We start from the raw sequence: 13,271 nt of genomic DNA, 5'->3' as shown, positions 1-13,271 counted from the left end.
TATTATTATTGTTATTATTGTTATTGTTATTATTGTTATTATTATTATTGTTATTATTATTGTTATTATTATTATTATTATTATTATTATTATTATTATTATTATTATTATTATTATTATTGTTATTGTTATTGTTATTGTTATTATTGTTATTATTGTTGTTATTATTGTTATTATTGTTATTATTGTTATTATTATTATTATTATTATTGTTATTATTGTTATTATTGTTATTATTATTGTTATTGTTATTATTTTTATTGTTAATATTTTTATTGTTATTATTGTTATTATTTTTATTGTTATTATTATTATTGTTATTATTATTATTGTTATTATTATTATTATTATTATTATTATTATTATTATTATTATTATTATTATTATTATTATTATTATTATTATTATTATTATTATTATTATTATTTTGCAGAAAAGCTTTGGATCTTTTATTTCATAAGTAAGAATGAAGTACAAGACCCTTGCCACTCTTTCCTACAAAGGAGACCAAAGTAGCCCCCTAAGATGAGAAGAAAAAACAACCACAGAGAAAAACCACGCAAAAAATTACAGCACACCTAGACGCCTATTAACCATACATATAATTTTAGAGCTAAGATCCTCCGGAGAGGATGCAATCCCCTGAAAAATACGAGCATTTCTTTCCCTCCATATGTAGTAAATGGTAGCCAAAAGCTCTGCATTATGCATGCGGTTTCTCCTAGCCATGAGAAGAACTTAGACAGTTTCATGCAGTTCAAAGGAATTCACCTGAATATGCAAACCAGCTGCAACAGCAGCCCATATCCTAGCAAAAAACTCAAAGATGAAAAACAAGTGCCGAGTATCCTCACACTGCCTGAGGCATAGAACACACTGATTAACCAAAACAATCCCTCTAGTATTAAGCTTGTCAATAGAAGGGAGTTTGTCATGCAAGGCCAACATGCCAGTAAAAGAATGCTTGGGATAGCATCCTTTGTCATGCACCAGAGATGCCCAAGGAACAACACTGCCATGAGGTCTGATCAAGTCATAAATGGCAGCCACATCAAACCTCAGGCGAGTAGTACTTATTACCAACAGATCCAAGGCCTGACCAGGTCCACCAGAGATATCAAGGAGCAAATCCTTCATTTTTATCACATTGTTCCAATACCAAGAGTGAGATATACTGGATTTGGCATGCCATATATCTCCACCCTTTAAGATATACTGAGTAACCCAACGAGACCATAAACAAGTAGGTTTAAACAACAGTTTCCAGACCCACTTTGTCATCTGAGCACTATTCCAGCTGAGAACCTCCTTTATTCCCATGCCCCCTTCCACCTTGGGAGTACAGAAAAGCTGCCAGTTCATAAAAATGTGCCTCCTGCTACTATCCTCAATCCCCCAAAGAAAGTCTTTGCCGAGCTTTCTGATCTTCTTTGCAATCCCTTTAGGAAGGAGAACACTAGCCCCCCAAAAATTGTTGAGACAAAAAATAACTAAGTTTATCAGTTGAGTTTTACTGCATAACTCAGAGTCTTGTTTGCCCAATGCATAATCCTCTCCTTAATCTTATCCAGAAGTGGCTGATATATATCCTTGGTGATTCTGGCATTGAACAAGGGCAGACCCAGGTACCTGAAGGGAAACTCTCCAGCACTAAACCCTGTGGCAGCTAATATGGCAGCTTTAATATCAGAAGCAACCCCCCCCCCCCCCCCAAAATAAAGGCTGGTCTTAGAAGGATTAGCCTACAACCCTGAAAGCATATCAAAAGTTTCCAAACAAGAAGCAACTGCAGCAACACAGGGAAAACCCCTCTAGTAAAAACTAATAAGTCATCTGCAAAAATGAGGTGAGTGAGATTCAGCTGAACGCATTTAGGATGATAAGAAAAATTATCAAACCTAGGCAGCTTTCTTAGTATTCTTGACAACACCTCCATACAAATAACAAAAAGGTAAGGGGAAAGAGGGTCCCCTTGCCTTAGCCCACGTTTACCAGGAAAAAAATCCTTCAATCCCACCATTAATGTGAAGAGAATAGAAAGGGGAGGAGACACAGGCCATGATCCAGCCCACAAAAGAAGAAGGGAACCTCAGTCTCAGCATACAAGCTTTCAGAAAATCCTAATTAACAGAGCCAAAAGCTTTCTTAATATCAACTTTAAGAAGGCATCTGGGGGTGAGATATGTTCTTCCATACTTAGAAACAAGCTCATGAGCCACCATAGTATTATTAAAGATATCCCTGTCAGCCACAAAGACAACTTGTTTAGGGCCTATAACTGAGTCCAGGGTATGCTTCAGTCTGTTAGCAAGAATTTTACTGACCACCTTGTAAAATGTTGTACAACAAGAAATGGGCCTAAAATCCCTAACGGTTGAAGGAGTATCCATCTTAGAAATGAGCACAAGCACAGTAGAGTTGGCAGCCCTAGGCATCACACCAGTTTGAAAGAATTCCAGAACAGCAGGTTTGAAATCATGACCCACCTCACTCCAGACATCTAGGAAGAAACCAGAAGAATATCCATCAATGCCTGGACTTTTATTCCTATCAATAGACTTAAGAGCATCCAGAATCTCTCTAAAAAGCACAGGCATAACAAGCTCTGCACAGCACTCAGAGGGGACTAAATTGTTCTAAAAAAGATCATCAGGAAGAGGCATGACAGGACTGGAAGCACCGAACAGGGACTGATAGTAGGACACAAATCCCTGCGCACCCTCCTGAGTACTAATACAAAGATGCCCAGAGTCATCCAGAATAGTTCCAATGCTATTTCTAGCCTTCCTGGTAGAAATCCTGGAGTAGAAGAATCTAGTACCCAGGTCATCAGATTGAAGCTCATGAACCTTGGCTCTTTGGGATAGGGCTTGCAGTTCAGCTTTCTTAGTCAAAAGATAATCTTTCAGTAGGGACTTTTCCTTAGCATGAAGAGCAGGATCCAAGGGATTAACGTGAAGAAGATCTTGGCAAGACATTAGAGCCTGCTTAGCTTCAGAAACTCTAGAAGAGAGATTAGAGAAAGATGAAATGTGAATCCCTCTCAGAAATCCCTTCAATCTTTTGAGTTTCTTAAATAAAGAATTAATTTTCCCTCTATAATACTCCTGAGACCACCCTTCTATTTACTATTATAATTTATTATTTTTTTTTTTAAACTCAAACTTTTATTAATCAATCAAAAGTTTACAAGAAATTGGTGGGCAGCCGAGCTACAATCTGGGGGCCCACTCCCTTAGCAACAGCAAAGCTAAGTTTAGTAAAAATGTAAGCGGCCGTGCGAGCCCCTACATCCTGAGAAACAGAGAATTTCTGGATCCGCTTGAGTAAAGCCACAGCATCCGTATCTAGCTCTCCCAACGAAGAAAAAGAGAGGGTAGGAAACCATAACCAGCCGTCGTGCACAAATCCCGTATTGGCACACTTTTGTGCGAGCAAAGACGGCAAGAACAACCCGACCCGACACAAAATCGGACAACCCAGTCTGAGACAAGGGGGAAGACCCCGTCAGATCGACACACACATCACGCCCCCTATCGCAGGAATAAAGAAGCAGATCCGCCGGACGAAGGGAGCAGCCATGCCCATCAACCAAATCGATATAAACTTCCCTACCAGCAGAGATCCCCGACCTGTAACAAATGTCCAATAAGGTGTCGCGAACAAGGTTATGTCGATGCTTAACGCCCACAGTGCCAGCACAAGACACAACATGTACGCCATAAACATCACCAGCAAAAACCCGAGAACAAGCAGGACAAGGCCTAGACACAGTGAACAAAGGGACACCGAGTCGATAGCTAAGCACAATACGATAGGTCCTCCCATTCATAGTCTGACCCAACCCAGAAATAGGAACCGCACGCAACCAATCAGAAGAGTGAGCCCCCTGCTGAAACTTCCACAATGCAACCTGACGAGGAGTTAACGAGAAAACAGAATCCGAAGTAGCGGTAACCTTCGTGAAATATATATCTGCCAATTTCTTCATAAGTTTAGGGGCAGCGATTTCACTAGGATCACGTAGAAGATCAGAACCTGTAACCTCATTAAAATTACGCAGGGCATCATCAAAAGTAGGGCCAGCAGCAGTGATTCTAGAAGGACATAAGAGCTTAGCCTGCAACTCAGCAGACTGCAAACGAGACGCCCGAAAAGCATAGTGCATGACATCCCCAACCGCATAAACCCTGAGCCCACCAAAATGAAAAGAAAAGGTGGCAAGCCGCCACTGCCAATCCCCAAAACCAGGCCCAGACGCAGTGACAATACGTTCCAAGCTAGAACGAAGTGCCACATCAAAAGAAAGCTGGGCCGACCCAAAGACACGAGGAGAACAAGTACGCAGGGCAAAGTAAAGTTTAGAAATACCAGTACAGGCCCGAAGCAGAATCACCTCACACTGTGGGTCCTCAATCCTCGCGACTGACTCCATAAGCTCGATGGTTCTAGTCACTCTCTTCACCATAAGATCGCTGCCAAAAATAGGACACGTACTGACAGGACCACCTAGAACAGTGACATCGTGTAAAGGCCGAGCAATAGAATGGGGGAAGACACCAGGAAGCCGACTCCTAGGATCCTCCGTAGGCCAAAAGACCTCGGTCTTACCAACATTAAGATGGAGACCAAACCGAGGACCATCTTCCATAATCAGATCCAAGACCTTTCCCACAACCAAAGTGTCCCCAACAACAGTGCCATCGTCTAAGTACCAAGCCTGCAAGCTCAGGTCAAAGGAGTCCCTGATCTTGCACACCAACGGACGCAACACCAAAGCAAAAAGCAAAGGTCCTAATAGATCGCCCTGCTGAACCCCCCGACAAGACCATAAGCAATTCTCCCCATAATACAGCCGGGCAGGACTAGAGTAACAAAACTCCACCCATCGGGATATGACCGGGCAGTGACGACGAACCTCTTGAAGCATGGTCTCACGATCAACTAAGTTGAACGCATTCTGGAAGTCGACCCGCAACATAGAAAGATCCTCCACACCACAACGAGCCTCAACAAGCTGGTTCAAGGCATGGAGGATAGCCTCTCCTCCACCGGATACCCCGACCCCAAACTGAAGACCCGCAAAATAAACTGATAAAGATGGACGAACCAAAAAAGCACCGACCTTAGAGACAAGGCAACTCCAAACAGTCCCAACAGCTATAGGACGTATACCACCACCCGGTTTAACAAGTGGCGTGAGCGGAGCACTAGCTATGTACTCACCTAGAGCAGGCGGACATCGGCCCTCAAGGAAAAGATTAACCACCCGAGTAATAGAAGCGGTTAATTCGTCAGAAATAGCCACAACAGCTCCACTCAAATAATCTATAAGGTGTTGGGCACGAAAACCATCCCGTCTACAAGAAGTGCCACGCAGAAAACTCCGAATCATATCCAACACCACAGCCGGAGAGGCAACGAGGGGATGATGATCAACAGGCAAAGGGGGCAAAGAGGGAGAAGGGGCGACGGGGTGCTTATCCTGCAGAGCCACTAGGGTGGCGTCAGAGTAAGGGGCAATACCTGATGAAGAAAGCACCCGCACAGCAGCAGTATAATGACCATCACAAATCTTCCTCCGACACTGCCGAAGGTTAAGCTCACTCAAATCAAGATCCTCCTCCACATGAAAGGAAAGAGGAACCTCATCCAAAGTCGCCCGTAAGAGCTGCAAACTGCCACCAGGCACACCCCAAGCAAGAATAGCACTGGTAATACTCTCCTCCTGGCGCTGACGTCTGACAGTGGTCGTACACTCAAGATTACTCCTCGGGGAAAAGGTCTTAAGTATACAAAGGGGCAACACAATCAAACGAATCCAGCAAGAGAGGTCACCAGGAGAGCCACCCATATCATCCAAAGCCCCTTTTAAAACCCGAGCAAACCCAAGGCGACACTTAGGAGGGATAGATTTCACAGAGTGTAACCCCAGAGAAAGCAAACGTCCAACCAACTAGCTCAACCCCAACATCACACAAGATAACCGACGGAGACGGAACAGTAGGTCGGGGAATACTAGAAATATAAAAATGGACATGGCCATCATCACAAATCGGAGACGCCACAATCTCGTCCCGACTATGCCGACATTTCTTAGGAAAGGTATGGGTTCTAAGGCACTCCCCACACAACCAAACCCCCATCCGCTGTAAAGTAATCTCAGCATTAGAATAAACAGTCAAACTATCAGAAAGAGTTTGTCGTGTAAGTACCATAGCTTCACCATGGCAGTGTCGATCCTGCAAGTGTTGTAGCATGGCAGTTTTAACAAGACCCCTACCATTACCATCTTGACATCCATGAAGACCAACAAAAGGACAGTGAAACCTTACCAAGTCGGGCATGACGTAACAACCAACATGAAAAAGGCTACATAACCGTGAATAAATAGCCAACAAACCAACACGGTGGCAGGCCAAAAACACCGGCAGCAGCAGCTTATAACGGCAAACAACTGTGGCCAACACACCACAACCCTCCATGAAGAACACCACAAAAACGATAAACTCATGGGCGGCAAACGACAACAAAGGAACCAACACTATCCAACTATCCCACAAACACCAGCCACCACACCCGAACCAACATACCATTCAAAGATGGCGGCCAACAGCAGCAGTTTAACCCGCGACAATAGTAGCAGCAAGGCGGCAGAAATAGGAATAGGCAGGCAAAAACCGAAAACCCGAACACAAAACAAGAAAACGACCGAAGTCAGCAATCCCTAACCACAAGAACCTCCGGCGACGGCACAAAGGGGCCAGCAAAATTACGGCACAACGACGCTGTTGAGGCAAGCTGGAAGACGGCAGTAACGACAACCACGGAGAACAAAGCACACAACGTCAAACCCGAAACCGAAACAACCAACACATGACACGAAGCAACGTGGTGCGTTACACCAGCAAGGGCAAGGGAAGATCGGTGAATTGACGTGTATGGGTCAGGTCGTGATGACGGCAGTGAACAGGCCGATAAACACCAGGGAACAAAACCGCAAAACCGCAACCCTAAACACCGCAACAACAACACACACGACGTTAGAGGGACGATGGGTTGTGGAGGCGACTATGTGATGGTTGTGGGGACAGCCAGGGGACAACCAATCGACCGACCGGAACCCAGAAAGAAACTGTCGGAACCCTAAAAGAAAGCAAAAGCAGAAAACGTAAAAAAAAAAAAACAAAAAAAAACACAAAGGAACCCTAAAACGAAACCCTAAAGTTGCCCGAAACCACCCACAGACACGCCCAACCGGTGACGTGAGGTCTGAAGGCCGGGGTGAAGCGGTGGCCGGAGGCGGCAACACTCTCTCTCACAATCGCAGCACAATCGCACGTTTCCCTCTCTCTTCTCTCTTATTATTATTATTATTATTATTATTATTATTATTATTATTATTATTATTATTATTATTATTATTATTATTATTATTATTAGATTTGGGATCATATGAGAACAACCCTTTAGGTGAGAACGGTGAGAACACTTTTCAACCATTAGATTTAACTCCACTAAATCTAATCTAAGGGTTGTGATTAACTCTATTATACAACCACCTATACAACCCAATCCATTGACCGACATTGACCGCCGGAAAAGTCAACGCCACCGGTCAATGGCGGTCAACAACGGTGGTTTGGCCGCCGGTCAAGGAAGGTCAACGTCCGGACAAATTCAGTGACCCGTCGGAAAAGTCAACGCCACCGGTCAATGGAGGTCAACGACCGGACAAATTCAGTCAACGGTCAATGGTGGTCGGTCAACGGCGGTGGCTGGCAGTGGCCGGCGGTCGGTCAGCGGTGGTTAACGGCCAATAGTCAAAGATGATAAACCACTTAGTGAAACTTCAAAAAGGTTGTTAGTGAGGTTTGAACCCATGACCTCTTGGTTGAGATGCTCTTGCTATTACCACTGTGCCACAAGCATCTTGTTATTATTTTTGTATCTCTTTTGATATATGTGTATATGTTAAGACCTGAGTTAAAATAATATGTACCTATAATAATTATTAAATGTACGTCTAACTTATATACAATGTACATTCAGTATAAAATCAATGTAATGCTTAGTTAGTTAAATATATTTGATAAAGATTGAACAAAATATCGTATGTACTTATGATAATTTGTACTTATTATTTACATAATTATTATAAAATTTACATTTGAATAGGTTATAATATTTTAATGAAAAATGTACGTACAATATATTTATGCCGAAGGTACATTTTATTTTCATTGGAGGTACATAATATATTCTTATATGACATGTCATGTATATTTCAATTATCTATTAAATTCATATCATTAATTCGTTAGGTTAATTATATATATATATATATATATATATGTGTGTGTGTGTGTGTGTGTGTGTGTGTGTGTGTGTGTGTACATTGACCATATGATATAGGTACATCTTATAATAACTATGGGTACATATCAAAGTATTTATTTTTATTTAAATTATTTATCAATCACGTTTCAACAAATCATCAAGTACCTTTAATTTGTTTAGGAGGTACATTCAATATATCTACAATAGGTACATTTATTAACGATTATAGATTCATATCATGTTTATTTTAATTAATTATCTTGCACGGATGAATAAATCATTTACATTTTATGTATATGAGAGGTACATTAAATTTATAATATAGGTCCATATAATACTTATTAAAGGTACATATCATATTTATTTTAATTAATTATCAATTATGACTCGATTTTTTATTATGTACATTTTATTTATATAAGAGGCACATTAAATATATATTATAGGTACATATAATAAATATTAAAGTTACATACCATGTATATCTTAATTAGTTACAAGGCATGTTTCAATAGTTATTCAAGTACATTTTAATAATATAGAAGGGACATGAAATATATAATAAATGTACATTTTAATAATTATAGCTACATATCATATTTACTACAATTGTTTATTAACTTTATTTCACTTACTCATCGGGGACACATTATATATATTGGAGGTACATTAAATATAAAGTATAGATACAAAGAATAATTAACATAAGTACATAAAATATGTTGTTCAATTTTTATCAAGTACACTTAACTAACTCATCATGTACATTGATTTTATAAGGAATGTACATTAAATATAAACTGGAAGTACATTTAATACTTATTAGAGGTACATATTGTTTTAACTCAGGTCTTAACAAAGATATATATTAAAAGAGATACAAAAATAACAATAAGATGCATGTGTCACAGTGGTAAAAGTAAGTGCATTTCAACCAAGAGGTCGTGGGTTCAATCCCCATCAACAACATTTTTGAAGTTTGAAATTGTTGATCATCATTGACCATTGGTGGCTGTTGACCACCTTCAACCACCGTTGACCCTCCGCCTTACCAGCCACCGGCCACCATTGACCGGCGTTGACCACCACCGACGACCACCGGCGGCCACCATTGACCGTGATCAACCACCGGCGTTGACCACCACCGGTGACCACCATTGACCGGCAGTCAACCACCCTTGACCGGACCAACGACCACCGGCAGACCACCATTATTAACCGCGATGACCACCCTTGACCGGTGTTGACCTTTTGTTCATTGACTTTTGGGTGGATTGTGTGTAATATTAAAGCTTAACCTTTAAGATGATGTTAAATCTTGTCCCTTAGATCAAAATTGAATGGTAGGGATTGGTTCTCACCGTTCTCACGATAAGCCCCGTTCTCACCGGAACTCTACCCTTATTATTATTATTATTATTATTATTATTATTATTATTATTATTATTATTATTATTATTATTATTATTATTATTATTATTATTATTATTATTATTATTATTATTATTATTATTATTATTATTATTATTATTATTATTATTATTATTATAAAATGCGCGCAGCTTTCATTATAATAAAAATAAAAGGTTTACATGAAATTGGTGGGGAGCCGAGAGACAATCTGGGCTCCCACACCCTTAGCAATAGTGAAGCTAATACGAGCAAAAATGTAAGCGGCTACCCGAGCCCAAAGACATCCGAGATACCGAGAATTTCGGATCCGCTTGAGCAAGGCAAAAGATCCGAACTCAACTCCCGAGTGAAGAGAAAGAGAAAGGTAGGAAACCATAACACGCTACCGCGCACAAATCCCCATACTTAGCACACTTCCGCCGAGCAAAGATCGGCGACAACCCGACCCCGCACAAAATCGCCAACCAGTCGTGTCAAAGGTGAAGAACCCGCCGGTCGACGCACACATCACGCCCCTGTCCCAAGAATAAAGCAATAAATCCGCAGGACGAAGAGAGCCACCATGCCCATCAACCAAACCGATATCGACCTCCTTCCCCGCAGATATACGGATCTATAGCGGATGTCGAAGAGAGTGTCCCGGACAAGGTTATGCCGATGTTTAACGCCCACGGTACAGTACAAGACAAGAAACAGCGTGGTCCCCAAAAACATCCCCGGCCAAAAACCCGAGAGCAAGCGGAGACGGGGCCTAGATACCGAGAATAACGGAACACCCAGACGATACCCCAACACACTACGGTAAGTCCTCCGTTCATAGTCGCCCCAACCCCGAGATAGGAACCGCACGCAACCAATCGAGGAGTGAGAACCTGCCGAGGCGCCATAAAGCGATCGGCGAGGTGTCAAAGAAAAAAACAGACTACGAGGCGAGCAACCGTCGTGAAATAAATATATGCCAATTTCTTCATAAGTTTGGGGGCAGCAATTTCACTAGGGCGACCTAATATATCAGAACCTGTAGTCGCAGTAAACACCTGTGCGGCATTATTATTATTATTATTATTATTATTATAAGGATGCGCGCAGCTTTCATTAAAATAAAAATAAAAGCTTACATGAAATTGGTGGGGAGCCGAGAAACAATCTAGGCTCCCACACCCTTAGCAATAGCAAAGCTAAGTCTAGTAAAAATGTAAGCGACCACCCGAGCCCCCGCATCCTGAGATACCGAGAATTTCGGGATCCGCTTGAGCAAGGCAACAAGATCCGAACCCTTGCTCCCAAGTGAAGAGAAAGAGAAAGGAAGGAAACCATAACTCGCTACCGCACACAAATCCTCATACTTAGCACACTTTCATTTGAGCGACATTAGCGACAACCCGCCAGGCACAAAATCCGCCATCCCGCCCGAGTCAAAGGAGAAGAACCCGTCAAGTCAACGCACACATCACGCCCCCTGTCCCAAGAATAAAGCAATAAATCCGCCAGACGAAGAGAGCCACCATGTCCATCAACCAAACCGATATCAACCTCCTTTCCATGCAAAGAATATTATTATTATTATTATTATTATTATTATTATTATTATTATTATTATTATTATTATTATTATTATTATTATTATTATTATTATTATTATTATTATTATTATTATTATTATTATTATTATTATTATTATTATTATTATTATTATTATTATTATTATTATTATTATTATTATTATTATTATTATTATTATTATTATTATTATTATTATTATTATTATTACTATTATTATTACTATTATTATTACTATTATTATTACTATTATTATTATTATTATTATTATTATTATTATTATTATTATTATTATTATTATTATTATTATTATTATTATTATTATTATTATTATTATTATTATTATTATTATTATTATTACTATTATTATTATTATTATTATTATTATTATTATTATTATTATTATTATTATTATTATTATTATTATTATTATTATTATTATTATTATTATTATTCCTTCTCATACATAACTCGTATAAATACAATATAATATAATTTTATAAAATATATTTACCCATTTACCATTGACTAGCCTTTGACCAAGGTAATAAAATACGGGGTATCACAGTCTTCCCCCTTAAAATGAACTTCGTCCCCAAAGTTCGCCCCACTCTCTCCTTTCCTCAAATCTCCTCAAGTCTCATCACCGATTCTCATGCACTCTCTCTCGCCTCACATGCTTCTCTACCGTATACGTTCCTTTATAAACATCACACTCATCCCAAGGTTCTTTGTTCAACTCTCATTACTTCCTCACATTCTGTACTTTCTCTTTCCTTGATTTCCGAATTGTTACATCCACTCCCCCTAAAAGAGAACTTCGTCCCGAAGTGTAACTATCAAACCTCATAGTGTGCTCTCATACGTTCATTACCGAATTCTACAAATGACTATGTTTGATCCAGGTTTAACACTCTCTCTCTTACTCATTACAAATCCGTAATCAAATCTCGTATAGTTATAATTTCCTCGATATAATCCCCCTCTACAAGCCTCCCAAAAGGTCAAGCGCCAGGCCAAACCCTCGGTTCCAATCTATAATCTCATAAATAACACCTAATTCATGTTGGTTATATGCATACGTATTTATCACAGGTATTACTCTATTATTATTACGTATCTATATCACGTTAAATCTCACACCTTCACATGTATGCACACCAATCACGAATATGCGAACTCCAAGAAACAATTAAACAATGCCAAAATTACTCGTAATAAGACCATGAAAAACACTTCCATTTCCGCACACCATGCCACGCATGTACCGCGTCAAATTCACCACATGATCACACATGTGTTTTCCCATATCCGTTCCTATCCATCATCAACACTTCCGCTCATACGGAAGACCATAATGCAAAATCATGTAAATGACCATTATGCGACACATAATTTGCATTTTTCATCTTACTTTTACACAACAAAATAAAATCACGTCGATTAACACACATCAACCAAGATTATCACATCATTTTGTGATCAATCCACTCATGTCGAATCAAAGATTTCCATTTACTTGCAAAGTGCCCCACCATAAAATGAAACGTAAACAATGCACAAAATATCACCCATGTAAGGTCAATGTGCTCATCCAAACACAAGTCAACTAATATAAACCGCGAAATAAGGGTACACGCTCAATATTTGGTCAAATATCAACAAAATAAGGGTCAAGGCAGGCCACTCGGTCGAGTCTAGGCGGCCACTCGGCCGATTAGGCAATCACTCGGTCGAGTGCATGGTGCACTCGGTCGAGTGTCACCTGGGCAGGAGGTTTTCGTTCTCAACTCGGTTCCAAAATTTCCTATTTCATCACACAAATGTTAATAGACTCCGATGGTGACTAATACACCATCAAATAACCAAATTTAAACAAACTCTTGGCCCTGTAGCCATCATTATTACACAATTAGGATGAAATATTCGAGACACACTACCTACGCAAACATGCTATA

The 13,271-nt window shown here is 40.0% G+C and overlaps 1 protein-coding gene across 1 annotated transcript; it reads right to left on the bottom strand.

Annotated features, from left to right (window-relative positions):
* Positions 1–738: 738 nt before the first annotated feature.
* On the bottom strand, positions 739–2,020 carry LOC141640184 (uncharacterized). The gene is made up of 3 exons (XM_074449071.1): positions 1,750–2,020; positions 1,515–1,657; positions 739–1,332 (listed from the first exon to the last, which is right to left on the bottom strand). The coding sequence occupies exons 1-3, from the start codon at positions 2,018–2,020 to the stop codon at positions 739–741; spliced, it is 1,008 nt and encodes a 335-aa protein (XP_074305172.1).
* Between the last annotated feature and the right edge of the window lie 11,251 nt (positions 2,021–13,271).

This window comes from Silene latifolia, unplaced genomic scaffold (assembly GCF_048544455.1).
Source record: "Silene latifolia isolate original U9 population unplaced genomic scaffold, ASM4854445v1 scaffold_73, whole genome shotgun sequence".
NCBI lineage: Eukaryota > Viridiplantae > Streptophyta > Magnoliopsida > Caryophyllales > Caryophyllaceae > Silene > Silene latifolia.
Note: the sequence above shows the minus strand (reverse complement) of the source record. Positions and strands in the feature narration are given on the sequence as shown.

Bases quoted from the DNA above. Each gene is read 5' to 3' on its own strand.
- LOC141640184 (XM_074449071.1), bottom strand. From the start codon at position 2,020: ATGGTGGGATTGAAGGATTTTTTTCCTGGTAAACGTGGGCTAAGGCAA. The intron at 1,658-1,749 runs GTTGTAGGCTAA...TAGCTGCCACAG, and splicing joins ACTTTTGATATGCTTTCAGG to GGTTTAGTGCTGGAGAGTTT. The intron at 1,333-1,514 runs GTAAAACTCAAC...TGTACTCCCAAG, and splicing joins ACAAGACTCTGAGTTATGCA to GTGGAAGGGGGCATGGGAAT.